At 35.3% G+C, this 12,286-nt stretch overlaps 1 protein-coding gene across 4 annotated transcripts in view; it reads left to right on the forward strand.

Annotated features, from left to right (window-relative positions):
• Positions 1-12,286, forward strand: part of LOC110829206 (ATP-binding cassette sub-family C member 12) — a 48,644-nt gene that overhangs the window by 26,150 nt on the left and 10,208 nt on the right. For all 4 annotated transcript variants that reach the window (XM_087345133.1, XM_087345134.1, XM_022062703.2 and 1 more), the window contains exons 19-25: positions 1,241-1,404; positions 3,290-3,382; positions 6,021-6,153; positions 6,901-7,057; positions 8,318-8,446; positions 9,910-10,001; positions 11,376-11,578. In XM_087345133.1, coding sequence (XP_087201259.1) covers positions 1,241-1,404; positions 3,290-3,382; positions 6,021-6,153; positions 6,901-7,057; positions 8,318-8,446; positions 9,910-10,001; positions 11,376-11,578 — 971 coding nt within the window. The remainder of the gene's footprint in view (positions 1-1,240; positions 1,405-3,289; positions 3,383-6,020; positions 6,154-6,900; positions 7,058-8,317; positions 8,447-9,909; positions 10,002-11,375; positions 11,579-12,286) is intronic.

Consider the following 12,286-nt stretch of genomic DNA (forward strand, 5'->3'; position numbering starts at 1 on the left):
TAAGGACCATAGAATTTTATATAGAAAGATGTATATGGACTTGTATCACGTTCATTCTTCTTCGCTAACATTATGAAGTTCCATTTTGTTGTTAAATTGAGCGATAAAATTTAGCATTCAAGAAATACCAGCAACATAAAAAAAATATTTGGGACTTTTTAATCGTTGCATATGAAATTATTTTATCTGCAACACTATGAGAGTTTCCTGTTTTCATTCACAGTCATGCAGAACATGTAAATTTGTCTGTGCATAATGCAATGTACTGATATGTTCCTCTGTGGTGGCCCTTGGGTTTTGGCTACTATGCAAAGCTTGCTGATAACTGGGAGGTATTAAGGTTATTTTTTTGAGATTTTTGTAAGGTAAAACTAGTGAGCATCAAAACATCAGTTCTTTGTACATAGTATAGGTATAGTGGATACATTTTAAACAGAAATAATCCAGTTATATTCAGAAGTCTAGTGGGACAACAGCAAAAATTGTGTGTAATACTAAATTGGTCCTATGTTTCATAGTAATTATAGTTTTTCCATTAGATCTGTAGCTACTGTGCCATTCTTCTTGCTGCTTACATTGGAGCCTGTTATTGAACTTTGCCCCAAAATTCCCATTGTCTATCCCTTCCTTCCCCTCTTGTCTGACCAAGGACCAGATTAATGTGATGCCTCGATACTGTCAAGAGTGGCACAACCTCTGGTTTTTGACTAATGTGATAATACAAGAAACAGAACAGTGTCACTAACCCTGATAAATTATATGAACTAGAAGTCTTGACTCATAATAGTGAAAGGATGAGGGTTAATTGTATTATTTAATTAGAGGAGCATAATTTTGTGGGGGTATTTTACATTGTGTGGCTAAGAAACTTCTATGACTTTTTAGGGGTTGGCTCTATTTCCATCTGTACCTAGAAAGCAGGAGAATGTGCTATGTAAGGGCCTGTTAAACAGGACTAGTTCTTGAAGATGGCTGTCCTCTGGGTTTTACCATGTAGTCTGGTAAAAGTTTGGTAAACTTGACAGAAAACAGCCACCTTCAGACTGACCTCTGTGAAAACCACAAATCCTACAGAGCTAGTTCATATCACTAGGCATATCACATATTTTTATCTGGAAACAGTGCCCAAAGAAAGTGCTTCCATTATCACAGATTTTGGGAACCATGCTGTTGTAGCTGACAGAAACTTGTATGTTATTAATAGAGCAATTTCTATTAAAGCACTGTTTTTGCATTGTAGATGTATGTCATCTGGACAGCGTGCATCTGGAATCAAGTACTCCAGCAGGAGTTTATTTGGCTTATTTTCGATCCCCATGCAGCTATTTGTGGGTCATAGGTGGCCTGCTGTCAGGGTTCCTGTATTATGTGTGTCTATTTGGCATCCCCATCAGCATACTGCACGTAAGCAACATCATGCTACCTCATGGAAATAAAAATATTATTTGATAGTGTCTCTTCTTAAATGTCGGACCAAGTAGCCTGGTAGAAATTTACAAACATTTCAGAGGTGTTTACTGCCTCTGTCATGTTAGTTCCTGTGAAAAGTTGGGTAGTTTCTGCTAGTAATCACAGTGCAACATCCCAGAAGACAGCCATCTTTATAATCACTGCTGTGAGAACCCGAAGTCTATCACATAAAATTAATGAAAGACTCTCGGGATACAATCTGTGTCAGGTGACTGAATGATGAATAAACCATGTCTTTTGCCAACTTTTCGAGAACAATCTCTGCTCTCATCCTCAGGGCTGCTATGTAACAAATCTAATCCTTGGCAGAAGATAAGGTTAATTCACCATTCAGCCACCTTACACAGCTTGTATCCTGAGAGTCTTTCTTCAACTTCAGTCAGTGCGAAAGCTTCACTTTGTACTATCAGGTAAAAACATTCTCCTGGTGAGACTGAGGATCACTGCAACAGTCCATAGCCAGAATAGCCAAGATTTAACCTGGGTGCTTCCCCCTCTAAATGAATGTCTGAAGTGTTGTTCCTCTGTAACTTTACTCTTGAGTGTGTCTCCAAAATGCCACACCCAGACCATATCTGGTTCCATCTGCCCTCCTATCAGATGGGTACAGAGGCTCTTTTCTACCACTGCCTGCTGAGTGAAGCTGGCCTCTCACCTCTGTGTGACACAGATGTCTGTAGTTTATCATATCTGTATGGCTGCAAGACATGCTGCTTAGGCACAGATATGAGTTTGTTTTAAGTTTGTCCTCAAATAATTGTATACGATGTTTTGAAAGGGGTTTTAAAAACATTGCCACTGGAGAGCTACAGTAAAACTAGTTTTTATTAGTCATGCTGAAAGGCAAATTACTGCTTTATTTTTACTAATATAAAATGATCACACTTGAACTAGCTACTATGATGCCTATTCACTGTGGCTCCTAAACAATTTCTAAGAAAACATTTTACACACTCAAACACACACACACACACAGGCGCATACAAGTGATCATTGCGCACAAAAATTGAGGGAATAAAAGATTGGATCGTAGAGGAATGTCTAGGAAACCTCGTGTTGTGTATGTATATGCTATTTACACCACTAATACCATTTAATGTTACTACTAAAATATAATCAATCTTTATTTTTTAATTAGGTGCACCATATGATTGATTGGAAAGACAAAGTCTTTTATTACTGAATAAAGTTTGTGATGTGATAGAAAAGAAGGTAAATGGCACCAAATATTGCTTTTCAGGAGAAGAGAGGACCATGTTAGACATTTATGCAGTAATGTGCTTAAATCATTAAATATTTTTATTGTAACACTGAATAGAATATATTATGCTTTGGCAATATTAATCAGTTTTCATTTGATCCTTGTAATAAGCAGAATTTGTCAAAGGACTTGTATTGTTTTGACCAGTTTTTATTTATCCTTCTTTTATGTAACACCACAGAAATATTCTCTCAGCCATCTGCTGATTTGCTGACACATTCATTAGAGCTATTTGAATGATGAAAGGGAAGTTCAAAGTGCAAGTAGTAAGCACGGACAAAAGTAGAAATGTATAACAAATTTGAATTCCGAAGCATTATAGAAAGAGACTATTTCAGAGTCCAAGGCATAAACTCGATGATAATATTAAAATGGAATGTATGGAAGTATGTTGTGAGAATGTAACCTGAACTAAACTAACTCCAGGTGGAATAAAGTAGTGGAATTATATGACAATGATGACAAAGCTTTTTGAACTTTCACAAATGGTGAATAGGTGTCAAAACTTGAAGTACACAGGTTTCTAATTTCTTCATTTGTTCTGTTCTTCACTTTCAGAGTCAATGGACTACATGGATGACTCATATTAATGTAGCGTTGGTGATATTGATGTGTGTCAGTGCCTTAGCGTGGAGCTTCTCGTTTACCACGGTAATATACATTAGGACACACCTCTGAAGCTGAATGTGTGTGGGGGCAGAAATTCTGTTCTGCATGTTATAGTGTTAGGGGCATTATGTAGTTCTTAAAGCCTCTGCTTCTTTAATGTTAAATTCACCTTTACATGGCGCATGCAGTTTTCACAAACAGTACTCTGGAAATCAAGTCGAAGTAATATAACTGTTATTTGAATTAAAGGACATGACATTGATTACATTTGATTTGTTTGTTAATTGCTTCATAATTTTGCAGAGTAACCCAGTTTTCTTAAACCTAGGACTCCCAAAAGATACTAAAATTATATTAGCAGCGGACTGTCCCCTCATTGCCAAACATCTTTAAGAATTTTATTTAAAATTTAACTACAATTGGTAATTTATTTTACTGTTTTACAGAAGGCTTTAAAATATGACATTCCTTGTTAGTTTTATTTTTAACCCTGCTAAGAACTTGAATTTCAGTTGAGTTGTGTAATAAAGACTTTTCATAATAGAAAAGAATGTCAAGTTACATTCTATTTCAAATGTGATCCCAGACACCTTTACCCAGAGTGAGAAAGGTTCACTTATGTTGTGACAAAACTCCCATTCATCATGAGTATGAAATGTAATTGGAGCTGCCAATGAGGGCTGTCAAATAGACACTGTCTGTTAAAAATTAACCAATCTGATTTTAATTGAATATGAGAAACAAACAGTAGCCAAATTTTGTGTAAACTTTGTGCTGAGAAGGACATACAGAAGTCAGTTACTGAACCTGTTTCAGACAGGCACTAACAGAAACCATACGGTATTTATTTATTTTTTAGATTAACATACTATAAATTAAACCTAAATTGACCTGAAGCAAATGTAGGTGATGTTCCAAATTTCATATTTAACATTATTCTGCCATTGTCTTGTAGCAGAACTAAAACTTTGTGAGATTTTTTAATGATGAGAGTTCAGATTTTGGATTTCTGGGTTGTGACATCAGTGTCACAGGTAAGTCTGTAGATGGTTACAAACGTTTCAGAGTAATGCACTGCATCAATTTCATTGCAAACCCCATGGAGACCGTGTGACCCTTCATTTGAATGACCTGGGCTAATTTTAGAACATTGCCTTTCGAGATCTGAGTACCCTAGGTGCGGGATGAGAATGAGAAAAATGGAAAGGTCCATACTTTTAAAAAGAATGTATAAAGATTAGTTACTCTTGCCTATAAATTATGAGCTCTACATTTTTTCTTGATGGTTCGTAATAATCATAAATCAGTGTTCATCTAAGAAATTCTGCCTGATGTTTCCTCAGGCAACCACCAGAGGAATCATTAAATATACAAAATAACTTTACTTCAATATTAGGTCAATTAACAGATTCTTCCTTAAGCAGTTGGTTGTTATTCAAATAGTCATGAAAATTCCTTGATTCTTTGGAACCTGAATTTTAAAATTTATACACAAAAGCCTGATATTTTGTCTTATCCTGACATAATTAAATTCAGTTCACTTCACATCCTATTTCTCTAGAATCTATTTTCATTTTATCCCTGCTTTTATGCTTCTCAGCTATTCTGGATTCATTTATGTGGTTAGCTAGGCTATTCTAAAGTATTTAGATGGCCCTTTTTTTCCTTCACAGTTTGTAATTCATAGATTCTGCTTCCCATTATAATTTCTGAGAATTCAGTCTCTTGTTTAATGTTATTTTTGTTTAATGTATAATTTTTATGAGTTTTAGGATGTGCCCAGTGTTCCCCATGTTACCCTGTTAGTATTTTGTTGTTTTGCTTTCCTCTTAATTCAATTGGTTGTCATTGTTCATCCTCCAGGTTCTAATGGCTGAGACTATAATTAATTAACTCTTGGTCTGCCATTTAAATTGACTGCATTCTGACACTGTCAGACCATTTAATGTAAAAGACCTTAGGCAGTATGCTGTGGGAAACCGAGTACAGTGTTGGACTTTTTATTTTACTGTGTTTTAATGTATATGTTATCGGCAATGTATAGAATACCTAGGCAATGTATATATAATGCCTTAAGTCAGTAGTAAAGTATGAAATGAGTCATAATGTTAATATTGTTTGATTGTGTAAATTAATATTAATCAAAGTCTATTGGGTAAGCTGTTAAGATGGAGGTTGTGCAAGATAGTCATGAAAACAAGCTACTGAATCTGAACACAACAAAAGTTTTGAGAATTAAAAAAAATTGTTTTATATACTAACCTAACCCAACAAAAGTTTTGAGAATTAAAAAAATTGTTTTATATTAAGTTTTTGCAAATATAAAATATAAAATAAAACTGTATAAATCATATTATAGAAACTTCTTTGTTATATACTTTGCCTAAAGAATCTGAGACATTTTATAAAATTCCTAGGTATTCTATAGAATACCTAGGCAAAAGTATAAAACAAACTGTTAGTTTCATACATTGCCTAAAAGTTCTAGGCATTTTATAAATGCCTGGGCATTCTATAGAATGCCTGAATTTCATAGTTTGCCAGTAACATATATATACAGCAACAGACTAAACTGTTTTAAACAGCCATAGCAGCTGTGACTTGAATCACATGCCTCCAGAATATGAGAAAATTGGTAGTCCTGTTTATGTACCAATGAATTTATGTCTGTTGTACACAGGTTGTGGTAGGAGTATCAAGGTGGGCCCATGACTTTTGGTTTAAGAAGCTGTGCAGAGCTCCAGCGGGCTACTTCCAGGCTTCCCCTGCCATGATGTCTGTCCTTAACTTGTTTTCTCTAAATGTGCAAGAGTGTAAGTTATAGCATAGTTAAAACGGACAGTGGCTATATGTGTGACTAATGCAGTGATTCATGATTGAAGAAGAATATTCGTCCATCTGCCCCAAATTGACCCTTTTAATACCATAAACAGACAAGTTTCACAATGCAGCAGAACTAGGTGTGGATTACTGAAGTAATATATAGCCATAACATTGAATTCTTGTTTACATAAATTCTGCCAAAATAGATTATCATGTTAAGGAAAAATTGAGCTTTTCAGATTGAGAAAATAATATATTTGTATGTGCAGATATTAAATATCACATTTATATAAAATATTGGGTTAATATTGTCTAACACACAGCCAACTGACATAACCTTATTCATTAACCCTTTAAAATCCAGTGGTTTCTCTATGTACCATTTGCTTCTTTAGTTAGTAGTAATGCTCCTTTTTGTATTTATGGATTTTGTGTGATTTCAAATATAAACAGGGGTTATTTCCTTAACAGTATTAACACATTTATCATTTTAAAGGAGAAGTGTGATGTTTTCTTAGGGGTTTGGACTGTATTTTTAAATATAATTTAGATGATCTTCAGTTGTAAAGAGTTAACAGTGAATGTATTAAACATATTAAATTAAATAATGAAAGCACTGCTGTCATTGTGAAGAAAAGCAATAGCAACAATTAAATGTTGCATTTCGTTTTGAGACAGGTTACAAATGTGTTGTTAAGATTATGCTGTTAAACATACCATGGCTTTGCATATTGCAGTTGACACGAGACTTCCGCCGTCACTTCGTCAGGTGGTGGAGAGCACAAGCTTCTTGTTGTGTGCCATCGTCGTGTTGCTGTATATCTCGCCTTACAGTTTTGCAGTAGTGCTCCTTGCCTTGTTGGTCAGTGCTGTTGTTCTGGGACAGCCTCACAGGTACGCATACATTCAGGGCAGTATGATTCTCATGTGCCACTCAGACATTTCAGATGTTAAAAATTTGACTGTAAATATAATACTTGAAAAAGTTGGGAATATGAGTAACTCCTTTGTTTCTGTGTGACAATGAAATTTATATTACAAAATGTTGTTTAACTTTATATTTATAACCTTTGTCCAAAAACAGGTATTTTACTGAACATGGCAGTTGATAGGTTTGTGCTCCTGCTTTGTATCTGGCAGCGCCTAGGTTCAAATTTAAACTGAGAGACTGACTGTCCTCACTGAGGCTTATTGTGGTTTTCTTCAGTGCCTCCAATAAAATGCTAGGATAATAAAATAAATTAGGCCGTGACTGCTTCCTTCCATATACTTTCCAATTTATTATTCATTAATCATCCTATTATTTGATGCTATATAGTCTAAGTTACTGATAGCATAAACCATAAATACATAGAAATAAATAAGCCAGTAATTTTTTTAAATTAGATGAATAACTATTGACTGATTATGGATTACTCTGTATCATGGAGTTAGCTGAATATCACATATTACTGTTTACACATTATTTATGTTCTTGAATTTTAGTATGATTATAATGTAATTACACTATAAAAGTACCCAGAAGAGTACATAGTTGTGTTGTGTCAGGCTGAGAGACTTGGATGATTTGAAATGCCTCCATTTTGGTGGCACATGGAGTTATGAAATTATGAATGGACCATTATACGCATTCAAACAATGTGCATAATTTGTGATTCTGTCACAGGATATTTATGCAAATTAACATTGTAGCTATTAGTTGTCTGAAGATTCCCTGAAACACGTCACAGTGCTCTACTAATGTGTGTATCTCTTAGAGCCTCCTCTTAACTTCAGTGCAACATCACCTTCCCACAGAGCATTCAATTTGCGCATACAAGGCTCATCGGGTCAAGTATGGTGATATAGAGACAGCAGCTTGTGTGGACAAAATGTCTCTGATGTAAGATAATAAGAAAATGTGGTATAATTTTTACATCTGATTAGAGAAATTTCACTCTTTAGATTTTGTTATAGATTTTAATATCTGTCAAATCGCTAACCAGTGATTAACCATCTCCTTGGAATGGGAAGTACTGGATTCTGGATGTTCACTTTGGTATCTTACATAACTGACAGTTGAATAGTTACTGGCATTGAAGTTCCAAGCATAATTTCTTCTCAGTTTTGAGGAATACTGAGCCACTAATGCAGCTGTGTTTCACTTATGTGCAGGAAGTGTTTAGTAAAGTTGCACGAAACAGAAGTGGCATCACGTGTTCCACTGTACCAGCATCTGGTATCTACGGTAACAGGAAGAACTACTATTCAGGCATTCACCAAGGATAAAGATTTCATTGCAGAGTGAGTCACTTAATATAAAATCTTCAGCAAATAACATACCAAATGATGCCTTAGAATTGCGTGCCTTCTATGAAGAGAGGTTGATTTCATTTTATCTTATTTCACGGACATCTTTGTATGTAATAGGGTAGTGGGATACTGTTTATGACTTGTGTTCTGCATGACTGATTGAGTTTGTAATAATGATACTAGATGGCAGAATGTTCTGTTTCACAAGTGTTGCCACCATTTAGTAATTTTCAGAAATCTTTCTAAAGGATATAAAGGTACAAACAAGGAAAAATAAAAGAAAGAAAGGGATCAGATATTAAAGAAATTATTCCTTGTTGAGTTTCAGCAGGCCTTTTCCACTAGTAACAGAAATTAATACTATGGTCCAGTGTAACTTTCACCAACTGCAAGTATTTTGTATCAAATTATTTTATCTGCATTGTTCAAAAGTAATGATTTAACAGCTTCACTGTTACAGAACTGGTCTTTGTTTAAAATATTTGGTGGACTAGCCCAGTGAAAGTTTTGCAATCAATAAACATTGTGTAATAATAAATTATTTAAGATTGATGACTAAAAATAGTGATTCATACTTGTTTTCATAAATTACATTAACTCTGCTGAAAATTTGCAAGTGTAACCCTTTAAAGCCAAGTGTACCATCTGCTCTAATAATCAGTAATGCTGAATTTTCTGTTTATGGGTTCTGTGATTCCATGATTATTGGTGTGAACAGTGACTATTTCCTTGTCACTGTTAACCAATTTATCAGAGTGCATTGATATTATTTTTTTGATTAGAACCCAGTATGTCAATTTTAAAATTGTGTTTCACGATGTGATGCATGCCATGTATTAAAATCTATGGTGGGCCTTTAAAGTTTAAGCCTCACTTTTGGAGCACAATGACATTGTTATTAAGAAAGTGTTATATCCACTGCATTCTACTGTATCAGTCCAGCATGATCCTCATAATGCATAAGATACCGCTCTAGAAGGTAGGACATGCATTGCTCTAAGTTAAAATATGTATCCTATAAGTTATACTAATCCCCAGAACTTAGAAAATGTCAAAATAAATTATTAAGTGCCTGCTGAAAGCAGGGTTTATACTATCAAAAACAAACACATAACCCTTAGAAGTTAAAATGTGCCACCAATAATGGCATGCCAAAAAAGTTAGAAGTTGGAATATGTTGCCCTAGAAGTTGGAATGTGCTCTTTCAGAAGGTAGAATATTTCTCCTAGAAGTTGCAACATATCACTAGTAGTAAGGATGTATAAAGTGAAGCTTTTGAGGTAACTGAAATTGATGAAAGACTCTTGGGTTACAAGCCATGTCAGTTGGCTTGTAACCCGAGAGTCTTTCATCAAGTACTAAGGATGTTTTAAGAAAGTATAAGTTACAAAAATTGGAATATGCTTCTTGGAAGTAGTTGCAATGCATGCATTTCTGTGTGGATTGTGTTTCAGCTTTACTAAGAAATGTGATGAAAATTCAACCTGTAACTATCTGTTGAGTGCTGCATCATGTTGGTTGGGTTTCAGAGTGAAGGTCATTGCAGGTGAGTGGCACAAGAATAAAAACAGTGTTTGGCTTTCAAAATGAAATTTTGTATTGCAGTGGCAATGTTACTTACTGTTTTGAAAAGAAACTTGGATCCTCACAAAACAAAGAATCCACTGTTCAGAGGTAAGGTAACTCAGGAAGATTTATAGTTATTTAAAAATAATGAAATGTGTATGTTTTTACATTGGTGCACTTACGTGATGTGTGGTCATTATTGAACAGGAAGTGTATTAGGTCTTTGTTGCACTAATGTGATCCAATATCATTGTTTCACAAAAATGTGTTCCAGCATTGACCTCAGTTCCCACTCTTGTGGAACTATGTGTTCCAGTAATGAGACCATACAGGTTACCTACTTTCTACACAAAACGTGAGACAGTCAGACATGAACAGGCCCACAATTTGTGCTTTGCTCATGCTAGAGCACAAAAAATATCTGATAACAAACATTATCAACAGTGGTAATAACAACAACATTAATAGTAGCAATAATAATTCTTTCTCATTAGTATGTTACATCAACATCCAGAAATCCAATTACAGATACAGCACAAGATAAGAACACAATAATAAATATAACAAAACAACAGCAATCAGATTATCAAGAAATTACATGACTTCAGAGAAATTTAATACACAAACGAAACTTGTGACTGAATATGTAATTTATCTTTTGAATAATAATTAAATTAAAAGTAAAGTAAAAGTAAAGCTGTCCCACTATACACCATATAGGCACTTGGGGGGGGGGGGGTGAATCTGTATAGCTCCTACTCATTCTTGACCTCAACACTAGAAGGGGGTGAGTGGTGAGCATCACTCCCCGGCCGCGCTTTACCCCTGGGTAAGGACCCAGGTACCTGTTGGATAGGAGGCTGGGTGGGCCCCAGAACTGGTCTGGATGCAAAGGCTATAGGAAAAATCCTCTGCCTCTGTCGGGGATCGAACTCTGGTCGTTCAGTCCATAGCCAGTCACTATACTGACTGAGCTAAATTAAGTCATTTAAAATGTGTACTGCTGTTGATGAACAAATTAAATTAAAATATAATAAAATATATGTGGTTGTTTTTAATCAGATACATTTCTTGCTTTAAGTGTTCATCTACAATTCTCAAAAGTTTGTATCATGGAAGTTATAAGTATAATGGACAGTTCCAAGAAACATATAAAAGATGAATGTGCATGCCTGGCAAGCTTCTAGTAAATCTAATACTGTAAGTCAGTAGTGTGGGTTAATGTGCTGTATTATCCTGTCAGATAAGGTCCTTCATGTTCTATGGGTAAGGTACTGGGCTGCCACAACTTATAAAATGCATTTTGTTGGTTGCGCTTATGTTTCTCACATGTTTCTTGAATAATGATTGGCAGCTATAACAGTTGGTCTAGTGGCAGTTGTTCTGATATTCTCAACACCTGTCCTATGGGTGGAAAACATCTCAGCTGATTGGATCGCAGGTTTTGTGTTAGTGATCACTATGCAGTTGGGTGGCTGTATGCAATGTATCCTGCAATCAGTAGCTGAGTCTGAAGCAAGGCTCAAGATATTTGCAGAGTCCAGCTGCTGCATACAGGTGAGAGGACTGCCCTAAGTTAATGCTTACATGTTGAACATCTATGTATATAGGAAGTGCTTTTATAAAGCATTCCTCAAAGGGTGTTATGACTTAAATACAGTATAAAACATGTCTTATTTCAGCCTACCTTCATGCAGTGCATCATGTTTTCACATAGGTGACTGTGATAAATGAGTCATACAAGTGTAGTTATTTCATGCAGTATGGAAGAAATCCCACTATAAAATGTTAGGTTAGGTTAGATTAACTTTAGCTCTGGATTATGTGTTGTGTTGAGAGTCAGTGCTCTAGTTATCTCACTTGAGTCTAACAAGCAGTTAATCAGTGAATCATGAAAAATTGGGAACTGGAAACACTGATTTGTTAATCAGGTTGCAGTGAACTGAATTGCAGTGGTTAATCACATCTGCCAACAAGTCTCTGTTACATTAGTAACAGTTCTTTTGCCATAAAATGAGTTTATCTAAACCCTCATTAATGTGGTGAGGATGAAGTGTTACTACCTAGTTCAAGAATAAAGTATTGCATGTCATGCTGATGTACCTCTGAAAACTCTCTTATATATACACACACACATTCTCTCTCATGCACTCTCTCCTTCACTTCGTACTAGTTCATAACCTCTTAATTCTATGCAGTCATCATCAGTTGGTAGGATATCACCTGTTCTGGCTTCTCCATCTCTTTCTTGGTCATCCTAGATAT

Source organism: Zootermopsis nevadensis, unplaced genomic scaffold (assembly GCF_977971745.1).
Source record: "Zootermopsis nevadensis isolate Lab colony 2312 unplaced genomic scaffold, Znev_1.0 Znev_ptg000008l, whole genome shotgun sequence".
Lineage (NCBI taxonomy): Eukaryota > Metazoa > Arthropoda > Insecta > Blattodea > Termopsidae > Zootermopsis > Zootermopsis nevadensis.